The 25,706-nt window shown below is 35.5% G+C and overlaps 4 protein-coding genes across 8 annotated transcripts; 2 read left to right on the forward strand and 2 right to left on the reverse strand.

The window, feature by feature from the left end:
- The first annotated feature begins 177 nt into the window (after positions 1–177).
- On the forward strand, positions 178–3,820 carry RhoGEF4 (Rho guanine nucleotide exchange factor 4). Its single transcript, XM_066292901.1, has 7 exons — positions 178–1,178; positions 1,230–1,416; positions 1,561–1,689; positions 1,743–1,930; positions 1,985–2,115; positions 2,171–2,282; positions 2,337–3,820. Exons 1-7 carry the CDS (start codon positions 567–569, stop codon positions 2,730–2,732), a joined length of 1,755 nt encoding a protein of 584 aa, XP_066148998.1. The 5' UTR covers positions 178–566; the 3' UTR covers positions 2,733–3,820.
- Positions 3,814–5,098, reverse strand: LOC136344968 (uncharacterized protein F13E9.13, mitochondrial). The gene is made up of 5 exons (XM_066292911.1): positions 4,936–5,098; positions 4,706–4,788; positions 4,505–4,645; positions 4,245–4,444; positions 3,814–4,189 (listed from the first exon to the last, which is right to left on the reverse strand). The coding sequence occupies exons 1-5, from the start codon at positions 5,006–5,008 to the stop codon at positions 3,862–3,864; spliced, it is 825 nt and encodes a 274-aa protein (XP_066149008.1). The 5' UTR covers positions 5,009–5,098; the 3' UTR covers positions 3,814–3,861.
- Adck5 (aarF domain containing kinase 5) lies at positions 4,989–25,609 on the forward strand. 4 transcript variants are annotated; one of them, XM_066292905.1, is made up of 10 exons: positions 4,989–5,012; positions 23,488–23,645; positions 23,702–23,936; positions 23,989–24,114; positions 24,166–24,456; positions 24,547–24,712; positions 24,766–24,933; positions 24,993–25,170; positions 25,224–25,394; positions 25,452–25,609. In XM_066292905.1, exons 2-10 carry the CDS (start codon positions 23,500–23,502, stop codon positions 25,561–25,563), a joined length of 1,593 nt encoding a protein of 530 aa, XP_066149002.1. In that variant the 5' UTR covers positions 4,989–5,012; positions 23,488–23,499; the 3' UTR covers positions 25,564–25,609. The 4 variants fall into 4 exon arrangements, with proteins under 4 accessions (XP_066149002.1, XP_066148999.1, XP_066149000.1 ...); XM_066292902.1 differs by lacking the exon at positions 4,989–5,012 and adding an exon at positions 21,781–22,007; XM_066292903.1 differs by lacking the exon at positions 4,989–5,012 and adding an exon at positions 22,456–22,583.
- Positions 5,185–22,359, reverse strand: TP53INP (Tumor protein p53 inducible nuclear protein). 2 transcript variants are annotated; one of them, XM_066292912.1, is made up of 6 exons: positions 22,213–22,359; positions 18,278–18,404; positions 9,641–9,739; positions 9,360–9,591; positions 8,072–8,361; positions 5,185–8,015 (listed from the first exon to the last, which is right to left on the reverse strand). In XM_066292912.1, exons 3-6 carry the CDS (start codon positions 9,734–9,736, stop codon positions 7,860–7,862), a joined length of 774 nt encoding a protein of 257 aa, XP_066149009.1. In that variant the 5' UTR covers positions 9,737–9,739; positions 18,278–18,404; positions 22,213–22,359; the 3' UTR covers positions 5,185–7,859. The 2 variants fall into 2 exon arrangements, with proteins under 2 accessions (XP_066149009.1, XP_066149010.1); XM_066292913.1 differs by lacking the exons at positions 18,278–18,404; positions 22,213–22,359 and adding an exon at positions 15,131–15,385.
- Positions 25,610–25,706: the final 97 nt, after the last annotated feature.

The following is a 25,706-nucleotide window of genomic DNA, read 5'->3' on the forward strand; positions in this document are numbered from 1 at the left end:
TCAAACGAGAGTATTGCAGGTTTGACATTTACGACGTATTCCGGTTTTGACTATTTTCCGTTATATAGGTCCTGTCTTTTCACATGATTTGACAGTCAGATAGCTCCAGTGACTTTATATCTTATTTCAACTTTATGATTATCTTATTTATATGGTTCCATACTTCCTTTCTTTCTATTATTACTTCAGTATGCATCAATTTTGATATTCCTAATTAAAAGTTAATGTAAATAATTTGAAATTGGATACAAGATTCCATTTTAAAGAGTAGCAATATTTGAAAGTGTCATTTTTGGAGCTTAAAGAGTAATTCACAGTACTCTATTTATTCTTATCCTGTCACTAACATATTAGTCACTGTCTCGTCTCTTAATATCGCCCTTTTCTTCGCGTCCGTTTTTTTTTGTTATATTTAAATTTAAATTTAAACGGAAAGTAAAAATATTATTAATATTTTAATTGTTTTTCTTAATAATTTAAATCTTATATACATCCAGCTATTAGCAGCCAGCCTTGTTTTGTTGTTTAGTTAAAGTAGCAAGCTTTTCTCACCGTAGTTCTTCACAATGAACACTCCTTCAGGAACCCCCTCTACAACTCACTCTTTTAGCCCGGTAGTAGTGATAAAATTAGCCCCATTAACCCCGAAAGATTTAGCAAAATATTCAGGCTACAGAGGGAAGAAAATCCTAAAATCTGTTAATCAAAATATTAATGAACAGGACTCCAGTCCAAGCACTCCAAAACCCAACTTGGAACTTGCTTCAGAGCTAAAAAAAGTGATAAATGAAAGAAATATTTTGACGTCAAAAACTAGAAAGTGGGTCTTTGCCGGTCTTGATGAAATTAAGTATAAAACTGAGAAAGAGACTCTAAATCTCAGCCGAGAGAAAGCCCTATTAGAGATTGTTAACAGTGAAATTAAATACATACAGCAGCTAGAAATCATTATCAACTTTTTCATGAAGCCTACAATGGAACGAAAATTGTTAAAGCCTGATCATTACGAGATTTTATTTGGGAATATAAACACCATTTATGAGATAAATAAGGAGCTGCTTAATAAGTTGGATAAGGGGTTTGATAATGTGATAAATGCATTCTCCAAGATGGCTCCTTTTTTAAAGCTTTACTCTGTGTATGCCTATGAGTTTCGGAAAAGCATTACCATTTTACAGGTAGGTATTTATTTTAAAGGCTGCAAATAATATTAAGTTTTATTGTTATAGAATGCACGTAGTTGCAATCCAAATTTTGCAAAGTTTGTGGAGAATCAGGAAACCAGACCTGAAGTGCAGAGCAAGCTTTCAGCATTGTTAATTGCACCTATTCAAAGAGTTCCAAGGTATAAATTGTTGTTAAATCAATTGTTTCAGTTGAGCACACCTGAAGACAAAAATTTTGCACTAATAAGAGGTAAGAAAGAAAGAAAATGTTAACATGTTACAGATTTTTCTTTGGATTGGAAGATTATCTAATTAAAATGAAGAAATTTCCTTTAAAGAGCTTCATATTACCTTTTTTTCTTGTATCTGGGTAAAAAACTTTTCAATTTTTTAGACTGCATGGATAAAATAGATGAAGCAGCCAGTCACATTAATAATGTAGTTGAGGAACAAGAGAATGCCCAAAGACTTTTAGAGTTACAGCGCTATCTGCGTAGTGGCGACCCTAATATTATTATGCCAGGTTATTAGTCAATATTTAAAAATTTTTCGTCATTTGTTCATTAATTTCCACAGGCCGAAGACTAAAAAAAGAAGGAATCCTTCACAAAATGTCTATCAAACAAAATGGTCATAGTGAGAAATTATATGTTGTTTTAATGAATGATATAATAATGTTTAACAAGATGAAAAGTAAAGATTTAATTATTGGCTCTTTGAAAACCTATTGCATCTTGCCTTTAAACAAGTGTAAAGTCACTGAGGTGAGCAGCAACTGTCCCTCTTTGATTTGGAAATATTCAATTAGTTTCTGTTAGATTCTAGATAAAGGATGTTTAAAAATTAACTGTCAAGATGAAGAACTCATTCTGTATCATGATCAGTTAAGTGAAATGTTGGCTTGGATTGAAGACATAAAAAAGGCCATTGACAATTATTTAGAAGACAGGTGTGAATGTTTAAAAGTTGAAATTTGTTTTTAATTTCTATTAGGGAATTTTCAGGAAAACTTTAAGAAAAGAGAGCTCTAATAGACGACCAGTCAAACGAAAAGACTTGAATGAATATCACGAAGTAGGAATAAGCCCTGGGCAGCCTTTAAAAAAGAGGAAGATTGTTAGTATTTGAGTGTTGAGTATTTCATATTATTTGCTATAAGACAAATTACAGGTAGTTGAGGATGATCCAGCATCACCTAGGCTCAGAAGTAGAATTTCTTCAAGGCGGCCTATACGTTCGGCCTGTAATTCTACGCCTATAAAATTGGAAAGCAATCCTGAAACGCGGTATTTAAACGAGACTTTTCCTCGAATGGATACCACTAATTTTTCAAGTGGAGGATATTCGGGTATAAATTGTATGGAGACGCAGAAAATGGCAAATTCGGGACTAGGCAGGATGGCACTTTTGCCCAAAAATGACAATTTACATTTAGACGAAAGGACTGACGTGTTTGTTTTTGGTCATAAACAGGAGGATCAAAATGTTAGCAAAATGGGTAGTTTTTTTAAGAACTTAGGTTCTTCTATAAAAGGATTTTTGGGAATTAAAGGTAATTCTTTGTAGGTATGTCAGAGATAATTATGTCTCATCACAGTTACAATTTGTACCTACAATGTTTATGTTTAATATTTATAATTTTAATTTGTTCAGCAATTATTAGCAAAAATATTGCTGATTGGAACTTTTGAGGACCTTTTTGTTTTCTTATGGTGGGGAAATTTTTAAAAGGACTACTACTTTTAGCATCATAAAGCCCTAGCACAGGGTTCTTGGTATTGCCGTTTCGCATTACTTAAAGATTTCTTACACCTTTTGAATGATTGTATCTGTTCTATTAATTTCTTTTGTTTTGTTCCTTTGCAGTGAGCATCTCTTCTACATAAGTTCCCACCAATTTGAACTTTTTCTCGTTTTCAATCACTCCTTAATCATATTTGCTAGTGTCAATACCTATTCCATCAAGTCGTTTTCATTTGTTTTACCATTTTAAGCACAGATAAAGGGCATGCTTTGGGTCATCTGTGTCTTCCCTGCAGGATCAACCTGTTTCAGAATTTATTTTACAAATTCTCCTTGGAAACATTCATAATCTATTAGGAACTGTGTCAGGTGAGAGATCTCACCATGCCATTATAGGATATATTTATGATCACGTAAAATTTCTTTTAATACTCTCCATTGAACGTGTGACAACACATTGTGATTTTCAAAATCACATAAATTACTCATTTAAGATCTCCTTTTACCCAGAGTGGGATATTTCCTTTATTTGTTTATATTTTATTTCATAGTGTTTACGTAGTTTGGAATCTTAAGCATATATCACGAAGAGGTATTTTATTCCTCTCCATGACCTCTTGCAGAAAATAGTTAATGCCTATCACTATGAATTAACGGTTATGAACGGCACAATATTTAAGTTTTTCTACTAAGAAGGGGAAGCTGTCAATATTTGTCTTAGAGGATTTAGTCTCCTTAATTGTCAAGAATAATTTGCGAATTAAGACAGAAGCATTGTGGCTATTAATCTAAGACTACAAACATAATGATTTAATAGGCATTTTCGTTGTCGAATGTTATAGTATTGGATAACAAATATTGGAATAAAAGACTTCTAGTTGCTAGTTAAATAAACAAACATTGGTTCCTTCTGTTGCCGTTTTTTTTACATAAAATCAAACTATTTGGCTAATTAATCAGTACAACTAAGTACATCCCTTGCCTTTCCCATAAACTCCCTAACCCTTTCAGGGTCAACTCTATTGTTCCATAAACCCTTTTCTTTGAAATGAGATCCTATGATTAAAACGTCCGCAGTTTTATACTTAATCAAATTTTCTGCTGTTACGCCTGACCCGATTAATACTGGCAACTTTGAGCTTTTTTTTAGCTCAAGTAACTCATTAACTTTCGCTGGTATTCCCGTAGAGGTTCCAGTTAGAATTAAACCATCTGCCAGAAAGTACTCTGCCGCTTGTGCAGTTTCTACCAGGGATATGTCATTTGTTATTGTATGAGAGCTGAAAGACATTAGTCCCTTATGTTTAAAATTTAATCTTTACCACCAGTATTTACCTATGTTTCTTCTTAATATCAGCGAAAACCAAAATATCTTCACCCTCGATGAGTTTACGGTATCTGAGCAAATTTCCAGCGTTTGCGTCTGTAAACCCTTCGTCCCCAATGTGACTGAAAACGAAGCCCTCAGCTCTGATGAAGTTGAAAGAACAGGCTTTGGCTATTGCAAGTGCTTCGTTGTTTCCACAAGACAGCACCTTATTTTTTATCGCAGCGTAATGAATTCCAAGTTTATTTGTTCAGAAACAGGAACAGACCTGAATTCCACATGGAACTGTTTTTGGGACAAGTTTTCGAATTTCCACGCAAACCCTAGTTAAGGTAGCCGTTATTTCTGGTCCGAAATTGGAGGATTGGATATAGGGTACGTCGTGCATGTTTTCAACGATTATGCCATCCTGTTTTGAAATATTTTAATTTCGATTGAAATTGGTTATTTGATTAAAGAATTCAATTACCAAATTATGTTTTAAATAAATTTCGGTTTCAGTACATGCATCTTCTACTATACGGTCTATGTTGTTTTGAAATAGAGGAGTTCCTAAAAAAATGTTATAATAATATATGTATTTACACAAGCAGTAATTTTGTAAACAGATGCATCTTTACTTATCAGTTGATAAAACATGGAAAGATTAAAAAAAAGCAAATTAAGTTGAATTATCAGTATCAAGTTCTGTATACACACCAGGTAGCGGTTTGACGTGGATCATTCCAACTATAGAACATTTTTTGTGAAACAATTTGCGGAATTTTAACATTTCGGTGAGTACTCGAGCTTATGCGTGTTTTTGATGTGATCGTTCAGCAGAAAAATGTTTTTCCTCCTTTTATCGATATCAATGTTCATTTGTCTATAAATATTGTTTGTGTGACCGTTGATCTTTGAAGCCCCTATAACCTTGGTGAATGTAGTAGTAAATTGACAAAAAGCCACTTTTAACATAAGTACTTTTTATTTTTAAACTTTTTATAACATTTTCTCAGTATCATTCTAATCATTATTAGCTTTTAAAGTACACCACAAAAACTGTCATCTATTCAAATCAAAACCGCATACATCCCTAAATCAAGTAACAGTCGTGGATGCGTTCTAGACATAAAGATATTTATCCAACAAAAGAAAAATTAGTCGACAATTTAAATACACATTTCCCATTTTTTCTTAAACCACAGATACTTCTGATTTATACAAACTAACATCTATTCGTGCGCCATACATAGCTTTATTTAATTTACAAGCAACAAATGGTATGGGTTTTTATAGGTTTCTCTTGTATGTTACCCCTACAAGATTCATTTAAGTATCAAGTATTTGTGTCGACACGAGGGTAGAACCACGTAGAACTAAGTGTTCTTATTTTACAACAGTAAAATATTTGAGGGGTAATAGGGCGCGGGTGCAATCATTATTGTTCAAAAATTAACTAGGACACAAAGAGGTATGTATGCACTGTAAAGAATATTATTTTTCCTACTTCTTTGTAAAGCCCAATACGCAGTGTGTTAAAATTTAATAGTACTAGTGTCTTAAATTAGCATGTTTTTGTACTTTTTACTTTTATTTATTTATTATACCAAACTCGACACCTACGATTAGTACTAGAAGAATAGTTGGCTGAAAAGTTCTCTTCCGAACTATATTTTGCTAGCTATTGTCAAGCCCAGTATAGGCCTTTAGCGAACGGTGCAGTCACAGCAATTTTGAAGAAACACTCAAATGGCAAACGTCATGAGGTAATAACTACTGCTCTGATGATAGAAAATACCTTTTACCAAGTGGGGCTAGAAAAATACTTTTTATCACAGATTGCTCTGATGATTTTCACATTATCTAAGAAACGGTTACTGCTAATTTGGTTTTACAAACTATACAAGTGAATATTTTGTTAGTGTTACTTACGATTAAATATTTATAAGTTGCTAGTTTTCGTAAAAGGTATTTTCGATTATAATGCGTGAAATAATATTATAATAAAATATATCCTCTTGCTTTTGTAATTAAACGAATTAGGATACTCTAGCTGTTTCCTAAATATTTATTTACATAAAGGTCAATCACATTACTCGGGTAATATGTACAAGTTTAAATTAAACTGACCTAACTTTGCAATTCAATGCCCAGTTGCAATAAATAAAATAAAATTATAAATATTTTATAATCATAATAATAATAAGAGTAATGTGATTTTAAAATGTAATACATGCACTTAAGGTTAAAACATAAACTGGGCCAAAAAATCGGCAGTATTTTCCGGTTTTAGAATTTTTTTAAAGTTTTCTATTCCATGTTTCAAAACTACAATCTACCAATGAAAAGTGCTTAATTTTTTAACACAATTAATAATATTAAAATAAATAATAAAATCTTTAGAAACTACTTATGTCCGCAACATTCTAATATACACATATATCATTGAAAGCATGCTAATTTTAATCGTTTAATATGAACACACTACGGTGCCTCAAAAACCTCTTTATTCGAAATTGCGCTTTACATCTATTAGCTCCCTACAGACCTATTACCGAGATACAGATGATTTTGACGCAGGATTTTTTAATTTATATCCCCATACGCCAAATATGAGACATTTTGCTAAAATACATTTCAACAAGATAGTAGGTCCGGAGAGAACTTGTATAATATACTTAAATAGGCGATGGGATTTTTTTGGGAGAAATATAAGCCTACTGAACACACAGTTTTTTTATTAACAAGAATTTAGGGCAAGAAGTTGCACCGGCTAAGTTAAAGAGCGCTTCAGAGAGAATTGAACTTAGGTGTTGAGGCCTAATGAAATTTGTCACAGCGGGGTGTTGGTTCGGGTATAATATGAATGGATTTGCAAACGAAAATTTGTGAAAAGGTTATTGGAAGGCCAAGAAATTACAACAACAATCCAATGCATGTAACTTCGTCAAAGTTATGAAAATTCAGGTACAGCAATTTTTGTTCTTAAAACCTTAAATACCAAATTTACTAAATACAGGATAACCCGATTGATTAAGTTTGACCACGTTTCTGCCATTGATAGTTACCTTACTGAGCCTAAAGAATTCGGTGCTGATTTAATTTGTTTTCTAAGCAAAGTTAAGGATATTGAAGTATTTTTCAATTTTTATGTTTAGTAGAATTTTTTTAGATACAGAGGATGTTAAAAACTCATTTAAATGGTAAAACTGAACCACGAATTTAAGGTTTTCCCTATGAAAAATTTCTAATTACCCTTATCTCGAAACATTGCAAGCAGTTTAATAAGATATTCCTTTATTTTACACACACACACACACACTGAACTTAATTAACCAGGTACTTTTGTGGTTGACTTACGGCTACTCTTCGGCCGTGAAACCTTTCCCTTAACTTAGCCAGCTTTCCCATTTAAAGAGAACGTTGCGGAGCATTAGGTTGAGGTAGCAGTCGAGTTCGGAACAAGTTCCGACAATTTTGGTAAGGATTTGTCCCGAACTCCGTAGCTACCAGAAAGCACATTTTAGTCCTTTCCCTTGCCTGAAATTACGCTTAAAAGACGCCCCAGTGATGAGAACCTAATCTAAACTCGCCCTCTCCCTTCGTCATCAGATTCCAATGAGATCAATCGCAAACTTCGTTTAACATTTGCGGTTATTGCTGGCATGCGAACGGTTCGTACCTTGACTGCGCTCCTTGCGGCGCGGATTGTAGTTGCGACCGTTCACTTCACGAGCCTTGTTCGCACGCTTCAAGTGTCCGCGTGCAGTTTGTTGGGCCAACTTTTTGATTTGCACCTGCAGAAACAAGAATCCCCATAAATCCCTCTAGTAAAATCACCGTTACAACAAACCTTTTGTGCTTGGCGATGTCTCACCACCTGCATTTCCTTGAAATGCACTGTAGTACCGGTGCGCTGAGGGGTGGTACGCGATAACCGGTACACCACCATAGGTGGTTCCATGTCCACTTCCAAGACGCTGTCGTCCATTACCAACTCCTCAGCTTCCACGTCTTCACTGTGGTTTGAAGGAGCGGGAGAGATGAGACGCGGATGGCGGCTACCGGTACGTTGGTACACGCTCATCGATGGATGTTCGATTAACAGGTTCTCCAGGGGTGATGTTCGTATGTGGACTGGGCCTTTCAGTGGAAATTAAATGTCTCAACAAGAATTGCATTTAAAATCATATATAGGTGTACCGCGTAGGTGAAACGACTCTTGAAAAGCAACATTTTTTATTTAATTTGCGAGCTCTTTTTGTATTTGCTACTATACAGGGTATTTCGAAAGATGTGCCAGAAAATGACGGGCATAATTCTTTGGCTCGTTACAACAAAAACAGTTTTTATTAACGCACCATTTTCGAACCCATGCTAATAGGAGCTTTTTCTTTATAACCGGCCAAAGATCACGCCCTTCATTTTCCGACACATGTTTTGAAACACTCTGAACATAAAAGACACTTTGGTCACATACATACTTCATTTTTTATAATTAAAAATATGGTGGACATTACACACACATTTAGTCCTACATAAGGCTAAACTCCTCAAAAATCAATTTAAAGCGATAATGGGCTTACCTTGTGCAAGAGCCGTTTCACCGATCAGGACACACACTGTATGTTCTATGCATCTGTGATCCGACGAACCGACAAACAATATAATCGATCACAAGACCTTATGACGTCTTAAAAAGTTGATAACTTGAATTTTCGTTTGAAGAAAACAGGTTAGGAGTAGCATAGTTTTGTTCTCGATATGTAAACAGGTGAGGTCTGCTTCATATCAGTTTAATCAAATTTAAAACATTATCAAATAAAACTTATGGAAATTCCGGCAATTTCGGTTTTAGATGATACTTTCAGCGCATTACTAAAGATATTAAAATTACCTTAAAGTATAAGAAAATAAAATGAATATAATGCAGTACGTAAAAATACAGATTGTATTATGAATTGATTATCCATGTTTCAAGATATTCTTTCTTCATTACATACCCACCTTATGAAACGTCGTAGGTATCTCTACAGAGAGGATAACAATAATAGGTTCTGTACCTTCATTTAAATTTTTTCCTTATTTCTTTCGATCGGAAGAAGGCAGATGCACCTAGTGTCTAAAGAAAACATACAAACCTGTTTGCGAACTGAAGCAAGGAGGTGGAGTAACGAACCAGCTCTCCTCCATGTCGATGGTGTTCGCGTGACTGAGTGAATCGTTCGAGCTGGCTCGTTCCAGTCGTACTCGTTGCAGCCCGCTGTCGCTGACGTTGTCCTCTTCCTCGGATGAATAGGCATCGGAGTTCCCCTCCGAGTCGCGGTCCACCATTGTCCAGCCATCGTCGTGGTCAGTCGTACGAAGCGTCACCTAACCGGGGTTTCAGAACTAAACTGACAACAAAAGAAGGGCGGCTTACCCTATTGCTGTTGTCGCCCTCTATGACCCCTCCAGCGGTGCCACTGCTGGTGGTTGTAGTGCCGCCTAAAAGATAGCTTGCCAAATGTTGGAGCATGGTCTGAAACAGTTTAAGAAAAAATAGTTCCGAGCAATGAACGGTAAAAAGTATTATTTTTGCAAGGTTTATTGCAAATAATTAGTGTCGAATGCAAAAATCGCTGCTCTTGACACACATTCCTGGGCAGAGTATTGATAAATTATTATAATTTTATTGAAATGTATTTTTGCACCTGCGACTAGTTCACGAGTGGCGAAACAATACGTTTTAAGACTAGAGGTGAAAGCGCGATTGTGTACCTAATGTTGTTTAACGCTGATAAGCACAGTTGCCCAGTTAAAACCCAAAAGTTGCATGCGATTTTTTCTTTTCGGGTTTCTTCACATCCTACCACCCCGTAGTGAAATCAAACACGCTTATCGAAGGCATAAAAATTATTGTAATGTGGAACTGACTCACGATATGCCTACTAATGAGCCATAATGAGCCTTGAAACTTGCAAAAACAGTTCCGAACTGTCGACAATAAAATGATTTGCGCTATGAATATTGAGCGTGCACTATAAAAAAATCATGCTGGCTGTCCCAGATTGCGTTGCTTACACCTACTTAATGACTCAACAAATTTATATTTTGATTCTGAGGCGTTCAATGTGACTTCCTAGTTCGTCCTAGACATTTTGGGATTTCCTAGATTTACCGATATCATGAAGTGCAATTTAACACTTTCATCCGACCAATTTCCCAATAAGAGGGACGTTTCTCTTCACACGAGTAGGAAGGAAAGTGCAATTATTGCTATGAAAATTGCGCCAGTCATCAATTATTAGAAACGAACGTTAAAATTAAAGCTATTATCTGGTGGATGGCATAAATTGCAGTAATGGATCTTATAAATAAATTAAAAAACTACACTGCTGCCGGCGATTAATCAAAACCCGCAGTCGGCTAAATTGGTTAGTAGGTTAACGCCAGTTCTTTGTGTTTGTTTGCATGCATTGACCAGAAATTAGACTTCAAAGATTTTTCAATGAATGCTGTCTTGTCACAATAATCGGCATATCTGCAATTGCTTATATTTTTCAGTTTATTCAACCCATTTATTTTCGTTTTAACGTTGATAAGAAGGCGACATCACGAATTAATGGTGCCGTTTCGCATATTACAATCATCATTTTTGCAGCCAAGAAATATTTTCTATTTTTAATAATCGGTATTTTTAGAATTTGCACGTCACACGGTGTTTATTGATCGGGAATTTTTGGACTAACTCAAAGTTAACAAGTTCAATTTTGAGGCAAACCTGGCCGAAAGTTTCGTAATGCTCGAACACACCTTCGCGTAACGTTATGAAGTTGATCTTTTTTTTTACCTGCAGGTCTTTTTCTAAAGGTGAAATGCACTGCGACAAATTTTGCGATCAACAACGACGACTCACACTTTTGCCTAGTTCTCAGTTCGTGCTGCTCACAATGCGAAACATAAACATTCAACCACTGCTACGACATAAACATGTAGATAGGCATATCAAAATTCGTAAATTACGCAGTTAAGAAAATCGACAATAAATAAAAATTTCACTATTGCAATAATTTTTAGTGGGTACAGCACTCGTAATGTATTACCCACACCGGCAGTGTCGGCCTGCGGGGGGAATTGACATTGCCGATCGGCAGTTTTTCTTGGGGGATAAGCGGGCGGCGATTAAGAATTTCGCCCAGGGCGCATGAGCTGTTAAGGTCGATCCTGCACACTGATTTACATCACACGATGCCGAAATCCAGTGACATAATAAAATAATGTAACATTAATTCCTTCGTTTAATAGTTCCTGAAAGATTGTTATTATAATATTTTTCGAAAGCAGCAGCGGCTGGTCGGGTAGCCTTATATGGCAGATCGGTTAGTATTACACCTAATTATAAAATAAATTGAGCACGAATGTAATATATGACAAAGTTCAGGGACGAAAATAATCGTTGGCGTTGGCTGATGTTTAAATTGTATTTATTTTTCGTTTGTTATCGAAGATTGTTCTACCATTCATTACTAACAAAAAAATATTTCTTGGCCCCCCACAGAGGTATTTTTTGGGCAAAGGTGAGGTATGCGAGACATGTTGTTGGAGTTATATTTAGTTAAAAAACACATTATCAAATTTCCTATTAAGACATATGCAACACTGCAAAATTTCTCGTTATCACGGTTTTAAAGTACTATGCCTGTGTTATTTTGTACGTGCTTGACCTTTAAGTACCAAGTCCAGCAATGTGCAGCATAACTTTCTCGTTTTTTATTAGATTTAGATGTAAAAATGGCAATAGTGGCAAATATACAAGTGATAACGTAGTAAATACCATTATAGAATATATATGCTGCGTGACAGACAGAAAAGCCCCGTAAAAATGATTAGATTTAAATAATTTTTTGAACGCCTGTTTGTTTATATATGAATACTAAAAACGATCAGTTTTTCAATTATATTCTACAATGGATTTTGTCCAACAAAATTCAATAAATTTGTTACTTTGGCCACCCCAATCTCCAGACCTATTACCAATTGAAAATGTCTGGGATATTGCGGGTAGAAGGTTACAGAATTTACCACATCCCTCACAAACCCTTGCGGCGTCCTGTAATAACCTACAGATACCCTGAAATGGTATCCTTCAAAAGGACATCGATCATCTCACTAAATCAATGTCTAGACGTGTTTAGGGGTGCCTAAGACAACCCGGAAAGCTGACATTTATTAATTATTAAGTTTTTTCCGGGATTTAACGAAAAAATTTGTTAAATTTTTTAACGATGTACTTATATTAGCATAAGAAACATATTTACCAAAAACTATTTGAATTAAACCATTTGTACGGGATGTTCTTTTTTCTATATCACTCAGTATGTGTATGTACACTTGAAATTTTATTTACAAGGTTGGGAAAAGGGAAATCTTAATGGTCCATTCAAGCCACTCCAGACCGTTCCAAAAATATCGGATATATTTGTGATGAAGTGTGACGTGATGAAGGTCAGTAGTTTAAGCTTTCTCAAATTGAGGTCAATCCAAGTTAATTCTAAATTCCTGTTCAGGTCAGTAAGCTTTTTTAATATGCATTTAAAAATTCAATGAATATGTATTTGAACTGAAGTTAGGTTGAGCATTCTCTTAATTCCAGGGCTGTTAAAATAAATATTGATTTTAGAATATGCCTGTTTAGGTCAGTCGAATTTATTGAAAAATTCGCAGTTATTCGGTCATTTCAGGTTATGAAATCTACTCTATATTCGGCATTCTGAGTTATTATTTTAATCCAGATTTTGATTAAATATTAAATTCCAAATCAGGAGAGTCCGGGCTACTCGGAAGTTTCTTAAAGCTCTATTAGAACACTAATTTGGGATGTATTATAATTTTTTTAGATATGGTCATGAACAAGACTATTGAAGCCGAATGGGGCTAGGGAAATTTTGAAACTTTTCGCTACTTTCAGATAATACTTATTCAAGTTCTCTCTGACGTACCAAGAAGTCCGTTCTTAAACCTTTAAACTTCTGAAATAAAACTAAATTGGGATGCTTCTTTGCCAAATCGTAGGGTTAGTTCTTTGAACTAAATGAGCAAATCCATTGACCTTTGTAGAGACGCTTTTGGATCTCCAAACTGATTCAAATGAGAGTTTGAGAATTAATCAACGGTTTGAGGGTGACTATTGGATGCGGATGTTGATTTTTATGAATAGATTTTTAGAAGTCTTGATAGTTTTTAGATTAGATTCCACATTTTTTCCAACATATAAAGAAAACCAATAAAATTAACAAACTTGGAAGCTCTGTAAACGAGTTTAGAACAATAATAAGTACTTAAATCTAGCCATGCCTGGTATCTTACCAAAAAATGGTGATATGCACAGGCGCAATATGAGGCTCGGCAGACAGCTAAATTATAAGGTTTGGGAAATTTTGACAATATCAAGATAATCAGAGAAATTGAGATTTACCAACCTTGAAATCCCGAAACCCACAGGGCAAAGTAATTTTTGAGACTTTTCGTTGCTTTTTAGCTTACAATCAACAACAAAAAGTATGACGAAAAAATATGAAAAATTGCTGGATCAGGGAGAGTACTGTTTATCCGGTACCCTATATATTCTCAAAAATCACAACTCACGATACAAAGTGTCAATAACTGCTCAACACCTAATGAGATTTATTATGAGCAATAGGAAACCTGATCTAATCCACAGAAATTACACAAAACAACTGGCAAAACCATGTGTGGGTTTAAATCAGGTTTTAAAAATAATGCTTAATAATATGTATTATGTAGTTGGAGCAGATAATTATGTCGTCTGACGTGTTCAGGCATGTTTCCTAATATTGCATCAGCCAAATTATCAACTTTGTCTCCTCTTTAGCGCAATCATACACAATTCAAGTTCAGACTTTTTTGCTTTTATGCAGAAGTATAAATGAGTATACAGCAAATAATAGAATTACAAAATAGCGACTTCATTCACAAATAAATAATCACAAAAGAGACCAGATAATCGAATTAGTTGAGCAAAAGATTAGGTAAATACTACGAGGAAAATGTTGTCATTTTTATTTTCTTTATATTCCTTTCTGTTCAATCTCTAAATGAAGAATCAAAGTCAAAAATAATTTGAAATGTTATTACTCAATTTTTGATAAAGAAGGGGCACTGGTCGAAGCGGGCACACTTGCTTCCTGTCGAAAACGACATTCGGCCATTTCTCTCCGCAAGTAAGTTTTAGTTTAACTATTTTAACCTCACATTTTAGCTGCGTTACTTTAAATATCTCACTTTTAAGTTAACTTCTATGCTTTATTTTATTACCATGTAAACAGATTAGCTCGTAAATTTCCATATTGTAATTTTATTACTTACTGCACATTCTTTGCACCTCCCCACTAAAATAAATCTTCCATCCATTTACACCAGAAATAAGCACGGAGCGGAGGCTATACCTGATGAAAATGAAAGCTAATAAATTAAGAGTCTCCTTAGAAATATCAAGGTGGAGACTTAGAATTCTGTATTCTATCGGCGTCAAAATGCGCACTGTAAAGGGTTGGCATACTTAAAGGCAACATGGATTTTTCCGAGTTAAATTATTCCACTTAAACCCGACAAGAGAATAATCAATTCTCCATCCGTTAAGGAAAAAAAAGCATCACAACAGTTCCAGCCAAACTCGATAATGGCATTTTATGCCCCTCGAGGACGTCCATTTTTTAAGTGGGTAGCGGACTGATACACCTGCTCCTTTCTTAAATTTCAAGATTTATGTCCTTCTCTTTCGAAAGCCAAGAAACGTCATCACATTGATGATTCACATTCAAGTTGATACACGTAGGAAATTTTTGCCAATGAACTAGTCGCAACCTGTCGTCAACACACATAAAGACACCCACAACCACTTCATACTTACATTTATGTTTTTTTCGCGAATACAAAAATAAATAAACCAAATTAACTATTACAGCGACGTATTACGCGTTTTCTCGTGAACTTGTGCTATGAAAAGCGTTCGAGGTTCGAAAGCAGGTAACCACCTAGAACGCGGTCACTCTATGGTGTGCGGCGATAAAAAAAACAAAAACAAAGATAAATGACGAGTGCAGGAGGAGAGAATCGAGATCTCCTCGCTCAGCTGATCACGTAACCGCAATGTTTTGGTTGCTTCAAATACAGGCAAGTGTGCTCACGGCTGCGTTGCCGTTACTGCTCCTTGCACCCCTCCCCCGCGCCAATGTCAACACCTTCAGCGGCCCCAATCAACCCCGTAATAACCGTGTAACTTGTTTTATCATTGGTCAGACATCAACACAAAGAATCAAACATATATACACACAAAACTGAAGTATCGATCGCTCCGAGTTTGGCTTGGCAACGTTGCACGTATAGATTGGGAAGTGCAGGAGGGGAAGGGAGGATGGTAATCAGCTGTTTTGCTAAGCACCCAGCTGGCTAGCACTGCTGTGTTGGAGGCTACGGCGCAGGCGCTCCCATGCTCCTTTGTCCTTTGTTTGCTAACATACAAGCTCGCTAACGGGCTGTCCTGCTGTACTTGGAACAAAGGAGCAGTGGGTATTCATTTATGTATATGAGGATGTAATCCGTATTTAGACAATGATAGCCGAGTAATGTTTTTGGGTTTGGTTAGGAATGTTGGGTAACGCTGGTGATGACTGGGATCAAGTGTGTAAGTGAAATCTACTCGGTTTAGTAGATCGAGTATGCAGTATGGCAGCTTCTACGTATTCTCTTCACATGGATGCGAGACATACATATCTCCATATTTATGCGTTATTGGGCACTCCACGATCGCAATCATACGAACACTGCTCATAGTTAACAACTCATAATCTCCGTTACATCTTCTACAATCTATATTTGCATTTCAAGATCCCTCTGTATATTTGCAATTAAAAGAAAAACAATTTATAGACGGAGTGATCAAAGAAATAAGGAATATTTATGCCTCCTACTATCGAACGTATATTTACATATAGTAGAAAGTTCACTTGAATAAATGCGTGAGTACATCTTTGATAACTTGACTGTCCCTATCTCTTGCCTCGTGCACCAGCTGGAAGTAGTGGAACGACCTATTTTGGAGTGCCAGCAGACAAAAATGAGTCATGAAACTTTGAATGCAGATCTCTGCGGGTTCTACTGATATTGCGCTACGATTTGACCGGTTTTCATCTTGTCTGACCTTTGCACGATAAATATACGTTTTTACCTCGAATTAATAATCAATTTACTGGAAAAGTTTTCAAAATATAAGTTGCAAAAATTTACGCGATTCTATTGAATCTTTTAGGGCAAAAGCTCCAAATTTCCCCGGTTTATTTTGTCCTCAAAAACAGGGAAAACGAATGAAAACTGTCATTGTCACATTTATTAAAATGTCATGTATGTTGTCACAATTTCGAGATTTTCCTTTTTAGAGTTCTTACAGTTTTTTGAGATATTTAAGTAAATTTTCAGCGTATGTAGCAATCAATATGCCACTTTACTATCCTCTCTTAATAATGTACTAGGCGTTCCCACTTCGTCGCCGATAAAGGCATCCATGTTAACTTTAGACCACCAGACCTAAATACATTTTGAATTACAATCGTCTGATAATTTAAGCGACGTTCCGATTTAACAATTAATTACAGTTTTATAAATAACAACTATCAGTTGCCCAACTGTCTATTCGCCACGTCTGTGACCTATGTCCTCGCGTGTATTGAGATAATCAATAACAAACACGTCTCTATATTTACTGATAATGACAACGATAACATTTTTGCGTATGAGAATGAATTTACGTAAACTGATAGGTGATATGGATTTCCTTTGTTATTAAACACGATTTTGACAATAACGATAAAAGTGGGTTCTGGAAAAATCTATTGATTTCCAAAAAAATTCTGAACTCAAGCATTGACTTAACGCCATGTATAAACAAAATGTTGTTATTTACTTAACCAAGGATTAAATTAGCATAAAACAATGATTTAATCATTATACAGTGGGCGACAAATCGCTGATAATGCCGTTAATCTGCGTACTTTCTCTTAATTATTAGCACGTTTGTTTAGGATATGCACTACTTACGATGACTTTTACAAATATTGCGATGCCCTTATTTGCATAATGTAAATAAATACCGTCGGACTTATGCGTTTACTGTAATCCCGTTACCGTGATATGGCGTTTTATAGTAGTGCGATTTGCAATTAATACCTATCTGTTCTAAAATAATTATTGCTATTATTAGCGGTGATCCATAAAGAGAAACTGCACAAAAACAAAGTACAAGAAAGAGCACAATAGTACTGGGTATTCTAGTCGGTACAGTGAGTTAGTCAGGTCATTGTCACGGTAAAAATGGAAGTTCTCCTTGATGCCCAGTTTTTCTGCTTTGGATTGGCCTTAACATAGCTAAGGACATACATATATGGCGAAGCTTAAGAATCGTTGTAATTGCCTTTCAATCATTAGTTGAGAACTTTTAAAAATAAATCTGAATTTTTATTGCGTCAGAATCGTACGTGCTTCCAGTCCAAAAATAACGGGAAAATATTTATAAAAAAAATTGGCAAAATATAGGAAGGCATGTGCATGAAAATTGCTCACAGCAACAGAACTCAAAAAAGTCGTTGAAGTGAACGTTATTGGTATTTTTTTGTGATTCATCATATGTATTGGTTTCTTATTTTAATTGTTTAAAACTGAGAGCAAAACATTTGAAAAAAAGTTAAATGGACGGGATCATAGGGAGCTACTTGGCAGAAGAAATCTTCAAAATTATCGTTCTGTTAAAAACAGCAACAAACCCGTCGTTCATATATGTCGAAAATTCATGTCGACAGATCATGATGCAGGAAATCAAAAGGCGAGCAGTGTCGGCGAACATCAAAAGGTGCCTTCAAATACTGTGGATTATCAGTTTTTGTACGTGAATTATAAATCGTTACTCTACTCAAAGGAATGAACTATGACGAATAACCGTCGAATTAGTGACTGTCATTAATGCGATGTTTTCTAGTTAAACTCTATCCATAAAATTAGTACTTACATTGAAGTATCTGCTTCACTGCTCACAAACCTCTTGTCCTAACTTTTAAGAGAATTCAACACTGAAGCCTTTTTTTCCGGTTCTTATTGCTCTGAAAGATCTTGCAGTGGGTTTGTGTTGGATATTTCTGGAAATATAAAAAAAAACTACAATAAACATTCAACTGACTGTTATATGAGAAAACGTGTGTATGCAATAAAACTACCGTATTTGTTTACTCATTTGGGCTCGGTGGGAATTAAATCAACTAAATTTTCCTCGGGCCCTCCATTACGCTTAGGATAAATATTTAGGCAATCTCTCATCAATAATTACCCTCCTATTACAGTCCGAATTTAAAATCCTATTAACGTCTTTTAGTATTAGGGCTATTTATAGGCCTTTTATTGTTTATCGGCCTTATATACGAAATTTTATTCTTATACTTACTAGCTATAAATTAGGATTAGCAACAAGCGAAAATTACCAAGCAAAAACCTCTTAACTCAGTTCCGATTATCTAAAGCTATTGCCAGATATTATCATTTTAAGTGAGCGAGAGATGCTGGCTGTACGTGCTAAGTTTACAGCTTCCATTGACGTCAACCAAATGAGGAGTAGCAATCACATGAGGTTTTATGTTCGAAATTAAATTTTGTATTTTCTTTGAGGGGGCCAGGCTTGACAATTGGATCACTCTGAACATGAGCCAGAACATCAGGGTCTACATGATTCAGGTTTTGATGGTACTTCAGCTCCCTCTTTTTCACGTTTAAATTACAAATTTGGTTTATATTTAGACTCATCGATATGTGGGCTATGACCCAACTGTAACGAGCAGCTTCGAATTCTTTGTTACGCACTAAAGCAGGTTTCAGTGGTTCTTATCATTCTTTAGTTAACTGCGTTATGTGTAGTTTAAAGACATTAATTGCAAATTAGAATAAACAATCAGTTCAAAATAAAAACGATTTAACTTTGTTTTAAAATAAAAAGAGGCGCTAAACACTATAAAAGAGAAGGTTCCAGTTACGTGTCGGTGTTAAAGTCATCTCCTACATATATGTCTAGACATCTCGAGGGATCTCATGCGCGTTTAGCATCTGAATAAAAACGAGGAACACGTGTTTGATCTGTGATTTTCAGAAAAAAAATTAAGTTTTAAACATGTGCGTTATATCAACAAACGTAATAGTATTCTCTGGAGCGTATGGGGAAATTAAGCGTATGTATGTCATATAAAAAACAATATTAAGCTGAACAAAGACTCTCCTTGTGTAACTTGATGGATATAATATAATGATACCTACTTAAAAGTTTGATTTATCACTTAAGACCCGTCTGCACAGAAGCGATATTCAACGTCGACTCTGCCCTACTACGTCTCTCCTAATTAAAATATGTATGTCGAAAAAGAGGGAACTTACGCATTCACAAAATCCCCATTTTTTGAGACGTTTTCTTGGGGAGACATGACGCGGTAACAAATGTTACTCCTCATTACTCCTGTGGGGGCGGGTATTAGTGTTTTTAGGACGCTGAATACTTCGATGCACACCACTGGGATTTACTAGTAGGGTACTAATTACAAGATCGGTTAAATTAGGAAAAAGCTGCGCGTGACTCAAATTCTTTTAAAACTTTATCGAATGAGTATAAATTATTTTCATGTGTACTCTAGAAAGGATTAGCATCATTTTAGAAGCTGCCACTTAAGACTTTAAAAATATACTTTGTAACTTTCAATAATGTATTTTTGGACGAATTTTTAATAAAGGCCAATGCGCGCTGAGAGTGTAGAAATTTACCTGGGGAATGACGCTTATTATATGCGAGTCCGATACTATGCTTTGTGCACTGCTAAACATTCATACTTTCCGCAACACGGGTAAAATTTCCATTTAAATAATTTTATTAAAAGAAACTTTTTAACACTAAGGGCTAAGGCAAAAATAGGCCAAATTCAATAAGTTTTCTTGTCTTTTCAAAGTGTTCCTGTCGCTTGGTTTCTTTCCAGTGTTTCCCTGAGCTAGGCATAATTATTTTCGAATAAAAATTCCAACTTACGTAGCTTTAGATGACTAAATAATTAACAACAAATTCCATAATATCGTCGTAACTTCAAATTGATGTTCTACGAAAACTTGTTAAACCTGGTACTTTAAGTTTACTAAATACTATGCCGGCTATTATGCATATAGAAACCTTATTAAACCTATTCGGGGAGAAGATATATTGGCGAGAGCCTAATAGAATACACGTACTTATTAGTAATGGAGTGTGTTCTGTTAAGCTTGATAGCATTTGTTGCAAATGAAGAGATTAATAGACCTTATCACGTTTATAAACAGATGTAATAGAATATTACTACAGGAGATTTTATGACAGCCATTATTTCCAAAGGGAGACGTTTATGTCCTGAACCGCAGGCTAGAGGTGTAATTTTCTCGTTCTACTAAAACATGTCGAACTTGATATTTAAGGCTTATTAAATATTCGGCCGGCCGTTGTACATGCCTTCATAAGGCCTATTCAGTAAAGAGACAAATATTTGCAGGAGTCAGGAATATTTTGTATATTTTCTTAATGGCATGTATTTTGTAAATAGCATTTGCTGCACCGTACGGGTTAATAGCCGATCTTGATCTGAAATCCAACATAAAGAAAAAACTGTTTCTCCTTCAAATCACCTCGATTCATAGATATTTTGCCCTGGCCCTAAATTGTTCAAGTGCAAATGGGAGAATTTAGTATTCATGACTCTGTATTCTACACTATCTGGTATTTTCTTCAATACGCATAATTTTGATCTTATTCAGAGAAGTTGTTTGAATTTGACATTTCAAGGGTAACCTTAAAGGCCCAGTTTTTCAAACTCCTGGTAGCTTCCAACAAAATTATTTCCATGGAAACAGTGAAATCAGGACAGATCTCTTAGTTTCCATAGAAATTATCTTGCTGACAACGTTAACAGGGGCTTACAAAACCGGGCCTAAGGGGTGTCAGATTCAGTAATTCCTATTTTTTAAGATTTTTAAGAGAAGGTGGTGCAATCATTTTTCAAAAGTTGGTTTGGCTGGTGCTTGAGCCACCTCCTGAGGATGACACCGTCTTCACAAACTGTTATATGTATGTTAAACTACTTCGACACCAATATTTTTCGTATGTGGTCCTTCAACGACCTGACGGATTCAGCTGAACCGACTTTTGACCGTAACTGTATAATTGGACCTTACCGTCTCTTTCCTTCCCTTAATATCACCCCTGCATGGTTAAAATACAAACGCAAAGCATATGCAAATATTATGTTACTGCAAACAATTTGAACGTGATTTCTGATATACAACATGCAGGTGTCAGGAATATTACTGAACGAGTGGTAACGATTATAATAATAAGGAAGCGGATGCGAGACGTTTATTTTTCTAACGCTATTCCTGTAACGTTAAGAGTCTAATGTAGCTAAGAATGTCGCATCATATAAAGAATAGTTCCACCTCCGCCAACCCCAAAAACAAAGAACATTGAGCACCCAGGAACAGGAAATAGCACCGTGATTCCAATGAGCCATACCGCGCAAGCTTCGCATGGCCTATGCATATTTTTTCTCTGTCTATGTCATGTAGTTGATAAATTCTCTACCTTACTTTAACTTGGCACGCATCTCCCTGTACAGTTACATCATCGATCGCAGCCCGAAAATGGTGTACAGTGAACAAAGAACTTGACCACTTTGAATCAAATATTTGAGGTGAATTTTATACGATAATTTGTATATCTAGGCATAATTTTAAGTCTAAGTTACGTCATGCTGTTGTTTTATTGCCTGCTCATTAAAAAACATCAGCTGATTATGCTATATGCGCGTCTCAACTCACAACCATTTTAATTAATTACGTCGAGAATTTGTGTTGTCATGCAGCAAAACTAGTTTCTGGGTGATTAAGGGTGCTTACCTTAAAGGTTAGTCCAGTCGGGGTAAGGGTGGCTTAATCTAGAGGGGTCGACAAACACTTAAATATAAGGCGACACAGACGGACAAGCACAGCTGCATTCAGGCCAGTCGCCGAATACGACTGAAGGCAAAGCGCAATGCTACAGCGCCAATTTGTTTAGATGATGGTCCCTACGTTTCGCCTCACAACCATGGTGGGGTGAGAGGGCGCTGCTTCATGGGTAGAGGGGAAAAGGGATCACCAATACATATCCACTTTATTTATGCACTCAAAAATGAGTTAAGATTTGGCATACGTTAGTGCGGGTTGGTCTCTGTGTAATATACAGTGTGTCCGAGGGGGGGATGTCCGGCGTGGAGATAGTGTAAACGGTAATAAATTTATGTAAATGGGGGAAAAATTGTGCATTGAAGGGAGTAATGTCACGATGAAAACAGATCTAGGATATTATTTTTGGCTTTTTTAAGCTGTTTGGAAAAAACAAAATTCTGATTATAGTAAGAGATGGGGGAAACTAAAACCAGTATTCTATATCAGTTTTTTTTACAAGTTTAAATATGACAGTCTTGGTTTCATTCTATGCTGTGTTTCGTCTGTAAAAAATAATGATTAACTTTTTGTCTAAGTACGGCCCTGGGAAATTTTTGTTGATTTTAAGGCAACTTTTCATTGTAGATTCATTGCTGTATCACACTTAATAATTTTTTACGAACGTTTTACGAAACGTTATAAAACGGTTCATAAATTAAAAAAAAAACATCTTCGCTGCCTGATCATAAAGTCAATTTCTGAGTAAAAATGGCGAACTGCCAGCGACCCAACTGAGACGAAACAAAATATTCATTACTATTTATGTCATTGAACCTCATTCAACGGTTTAAACCTTATTGGAATTGAGTATAAGTACGATTAAACCCACGAACAGACTGCCATACTTACCAAGAGACTCCTTTAATCACTTCTGAGTCATTAAATCACCACCCTTATACCGTAAAATATAAAAGAAAAACTGAAAATATTGAGTTGCTGTTGTGTTTTTAAATATGTATTAAACTCTAATCAATAACTACTTAAAAATATTCCGTAAATAACGTGCACTGACCAGTTATCAATCACCAATATTTTCTTGCCGCTTTATCACAGTTCGTATCACTTGTATCATACATAAAGGGTATAAAGAGAAGGTGGTATCCTTGATTATATTAAGATGAATTGAGTATTACTCTCATTTGTGTTTAGGATAATTAACTAGGCCACTTTTATTAACTATTTAAGAATATAGCCAGGATGACGTTAATGAGACGGTCAACTCCTTTGCTCCGAAAATATCTCTTTTCCGGAGTTACCGCTGGACTTGCGGCTGTCACTCTCGGCAATGCTTCCAGTGATGGTCAAGTTGTGTCGGAGACAAGAGGAATTCTCAGATTCATCAGGTATAAATTAAGTAATTTTAGGCACATTATAAATTCGGAAATTTATAATTTCTTAGGACCATGAGAATAGGCTTAACGATATCAGTAGACTACTACTTCTCGATGATAGGCCTCAGTGAAGACTCCCTGAACTACAACTTCATGATGAGCAGAATACATCAAAGAAGCGCGGAACGCATTAGAGATGGGTGTTTGCATAATGGAGGAACCTATATAAAATTAGGCCAAGGCCTGGTCTCTTTAAGTCACATATTGCCAAAGGAGTACATTGAGACTTTGAAAGTTTTGCAAGTAATTCCACAAGACAAATCTTTGTACACACCTCACAACTAATTTGATTCAGGACAAGTGTTTGTTAAGAGACAAAGAAGAGCTTTACAAAGTATTTCAGCAAGATTTCGGCAAGAAACCTGAAGAACTGTTTGAAACCTTTGACGTAACTCCTTTGGCTGCTGCCAGTATTGCTCAAGTAAGCTCTCAGATGCCTTTCAATAAGACAATGACAAAAATTGTTTTTAAGGTCTTTCTGGCTACAACCAAAGAGGGCCAAAAAGTGGCAGTTAAAGTTCAATATGAAGACCTGCAAAAACGCCTTGATAGTGATGTAAGGATGATAAATATCCATTTAACCATAGGAGCATGGCTGCACCCCAAAGTAGATTTTACCTGGATTTTGAACGATTTCGTTGAGGCACTTAAACAAGAGCTGGATTTTATCAATGAGGGCCATAACGCAGAGAGATGCGCTAGAGAGTTAGCTCACTTAAAATATGTGTATGTTCCCAAGGTCTTTTGGAAATATACTAACACGGTATGAAATGTTTAGTAAGTAATAAATAAAATTTAACGTAATGTGATTTGTGTTATAGACTTTACTCTGATAAGATTGTTTTGTCTGTAGAGAGTGCTAGTTACAGAGTTTGCAGAAGGAATCAAAATCAACGATATTCAAAAATTGAAAGAAAACGGGTTCTCGTTGGCTGATATAAACAATAAATTGTTCGAAGCGTTTGGTCATCAGATTTTTCAAACTGGATTCGTGCATGCAGATCCTCATCCTGGAAATGGTGAAAAGTAAAAAATATGAAAACTATCATCTTACTTTTTACATTCTATTTAGTGCTAGTAAGACGATGTAATGGGCACAATGAAATAGTAATCCTGGATCATGGATTGTACCAGACAGTTTCCAAAGAGCAAAGAACAGCTTTAAGTCATTTGTGGAAGGCTATAGTATTCGGAGATCACAACAACATGAAAATTTATTCTAAGGTTTTAGGAGTTAATGGTGAGGTATTATAAGAAAATAGGAAATTTAATATTCAATATATTTCTTTTTTCGAGTAGATTATATAATGTTTGCTGAAATTTTAACACAAGCACCTCTACGAAGCACCGGTTTCAAACTAAAGGCAGCAATGACTAAACAAGAAGAAACGGTGATGAGGAAACTGGCGGGTGACAGATTTGATCAAATTGTCGAGTGTTTGCAACAAATGCCCAGGTCTCTTTTATTGGTCGTCAGGTACAATAATAAGTTATAAAACTGAGGAAAGGTTTATTAAATAGAGCTTGTAGAAATTTAAATACCATTAGAGCTATCTCATACGACCATGGTTGCCCCATTGATCGATACTCCGTGTTAGCTAGAATGGCCGCAAAAACTGCTTTTGAAGATGCAGATAAAAAAGCATTAAAGAGGAAAATCATAGTTTTTCTAAAGAAATTATGGTTTGAAGTCAATCTTTTGTAAGTTTCAGCTAATTTGATCTTTTGTTAACTCTACTATCATATTTTTTGTTTTAGAATTGCAAAAATGTTAATTTATTGGAGGACATTGTTGTTACGGATACTTTGCATTACAGGTTTAGCTCCAGATATAAATGCTTTTATGGAAAATACTGCAAGGAAACTTTAGTAATTTAAATGAATTTATTTCAGAATAAATTATTTTTGCTGTTGTATCGGCTGTTTCCTCACTAGCGCACCATACAATAATCTTCTATATATATAGTAAACGGTACCAGCAGGCAATAAAGTTACTACAGGACTTTTATACTG

This window comes from Euwallacea fornicatus, chromosome 18 (genome assembly GCF_040115645.1).
Source record: "Euwallacea fornicatus isolate EFF26 chromosome 18, ASM4011564v1, whole genome shotgun sequence".
Taxonomy (NCBI): domain Eukaryota; kingdom Metazoa; phylum Arthropoda; class Insecta; order Coleoptera; family Curculionidae; genus Euwallacea; species Euwallacea fornicatus.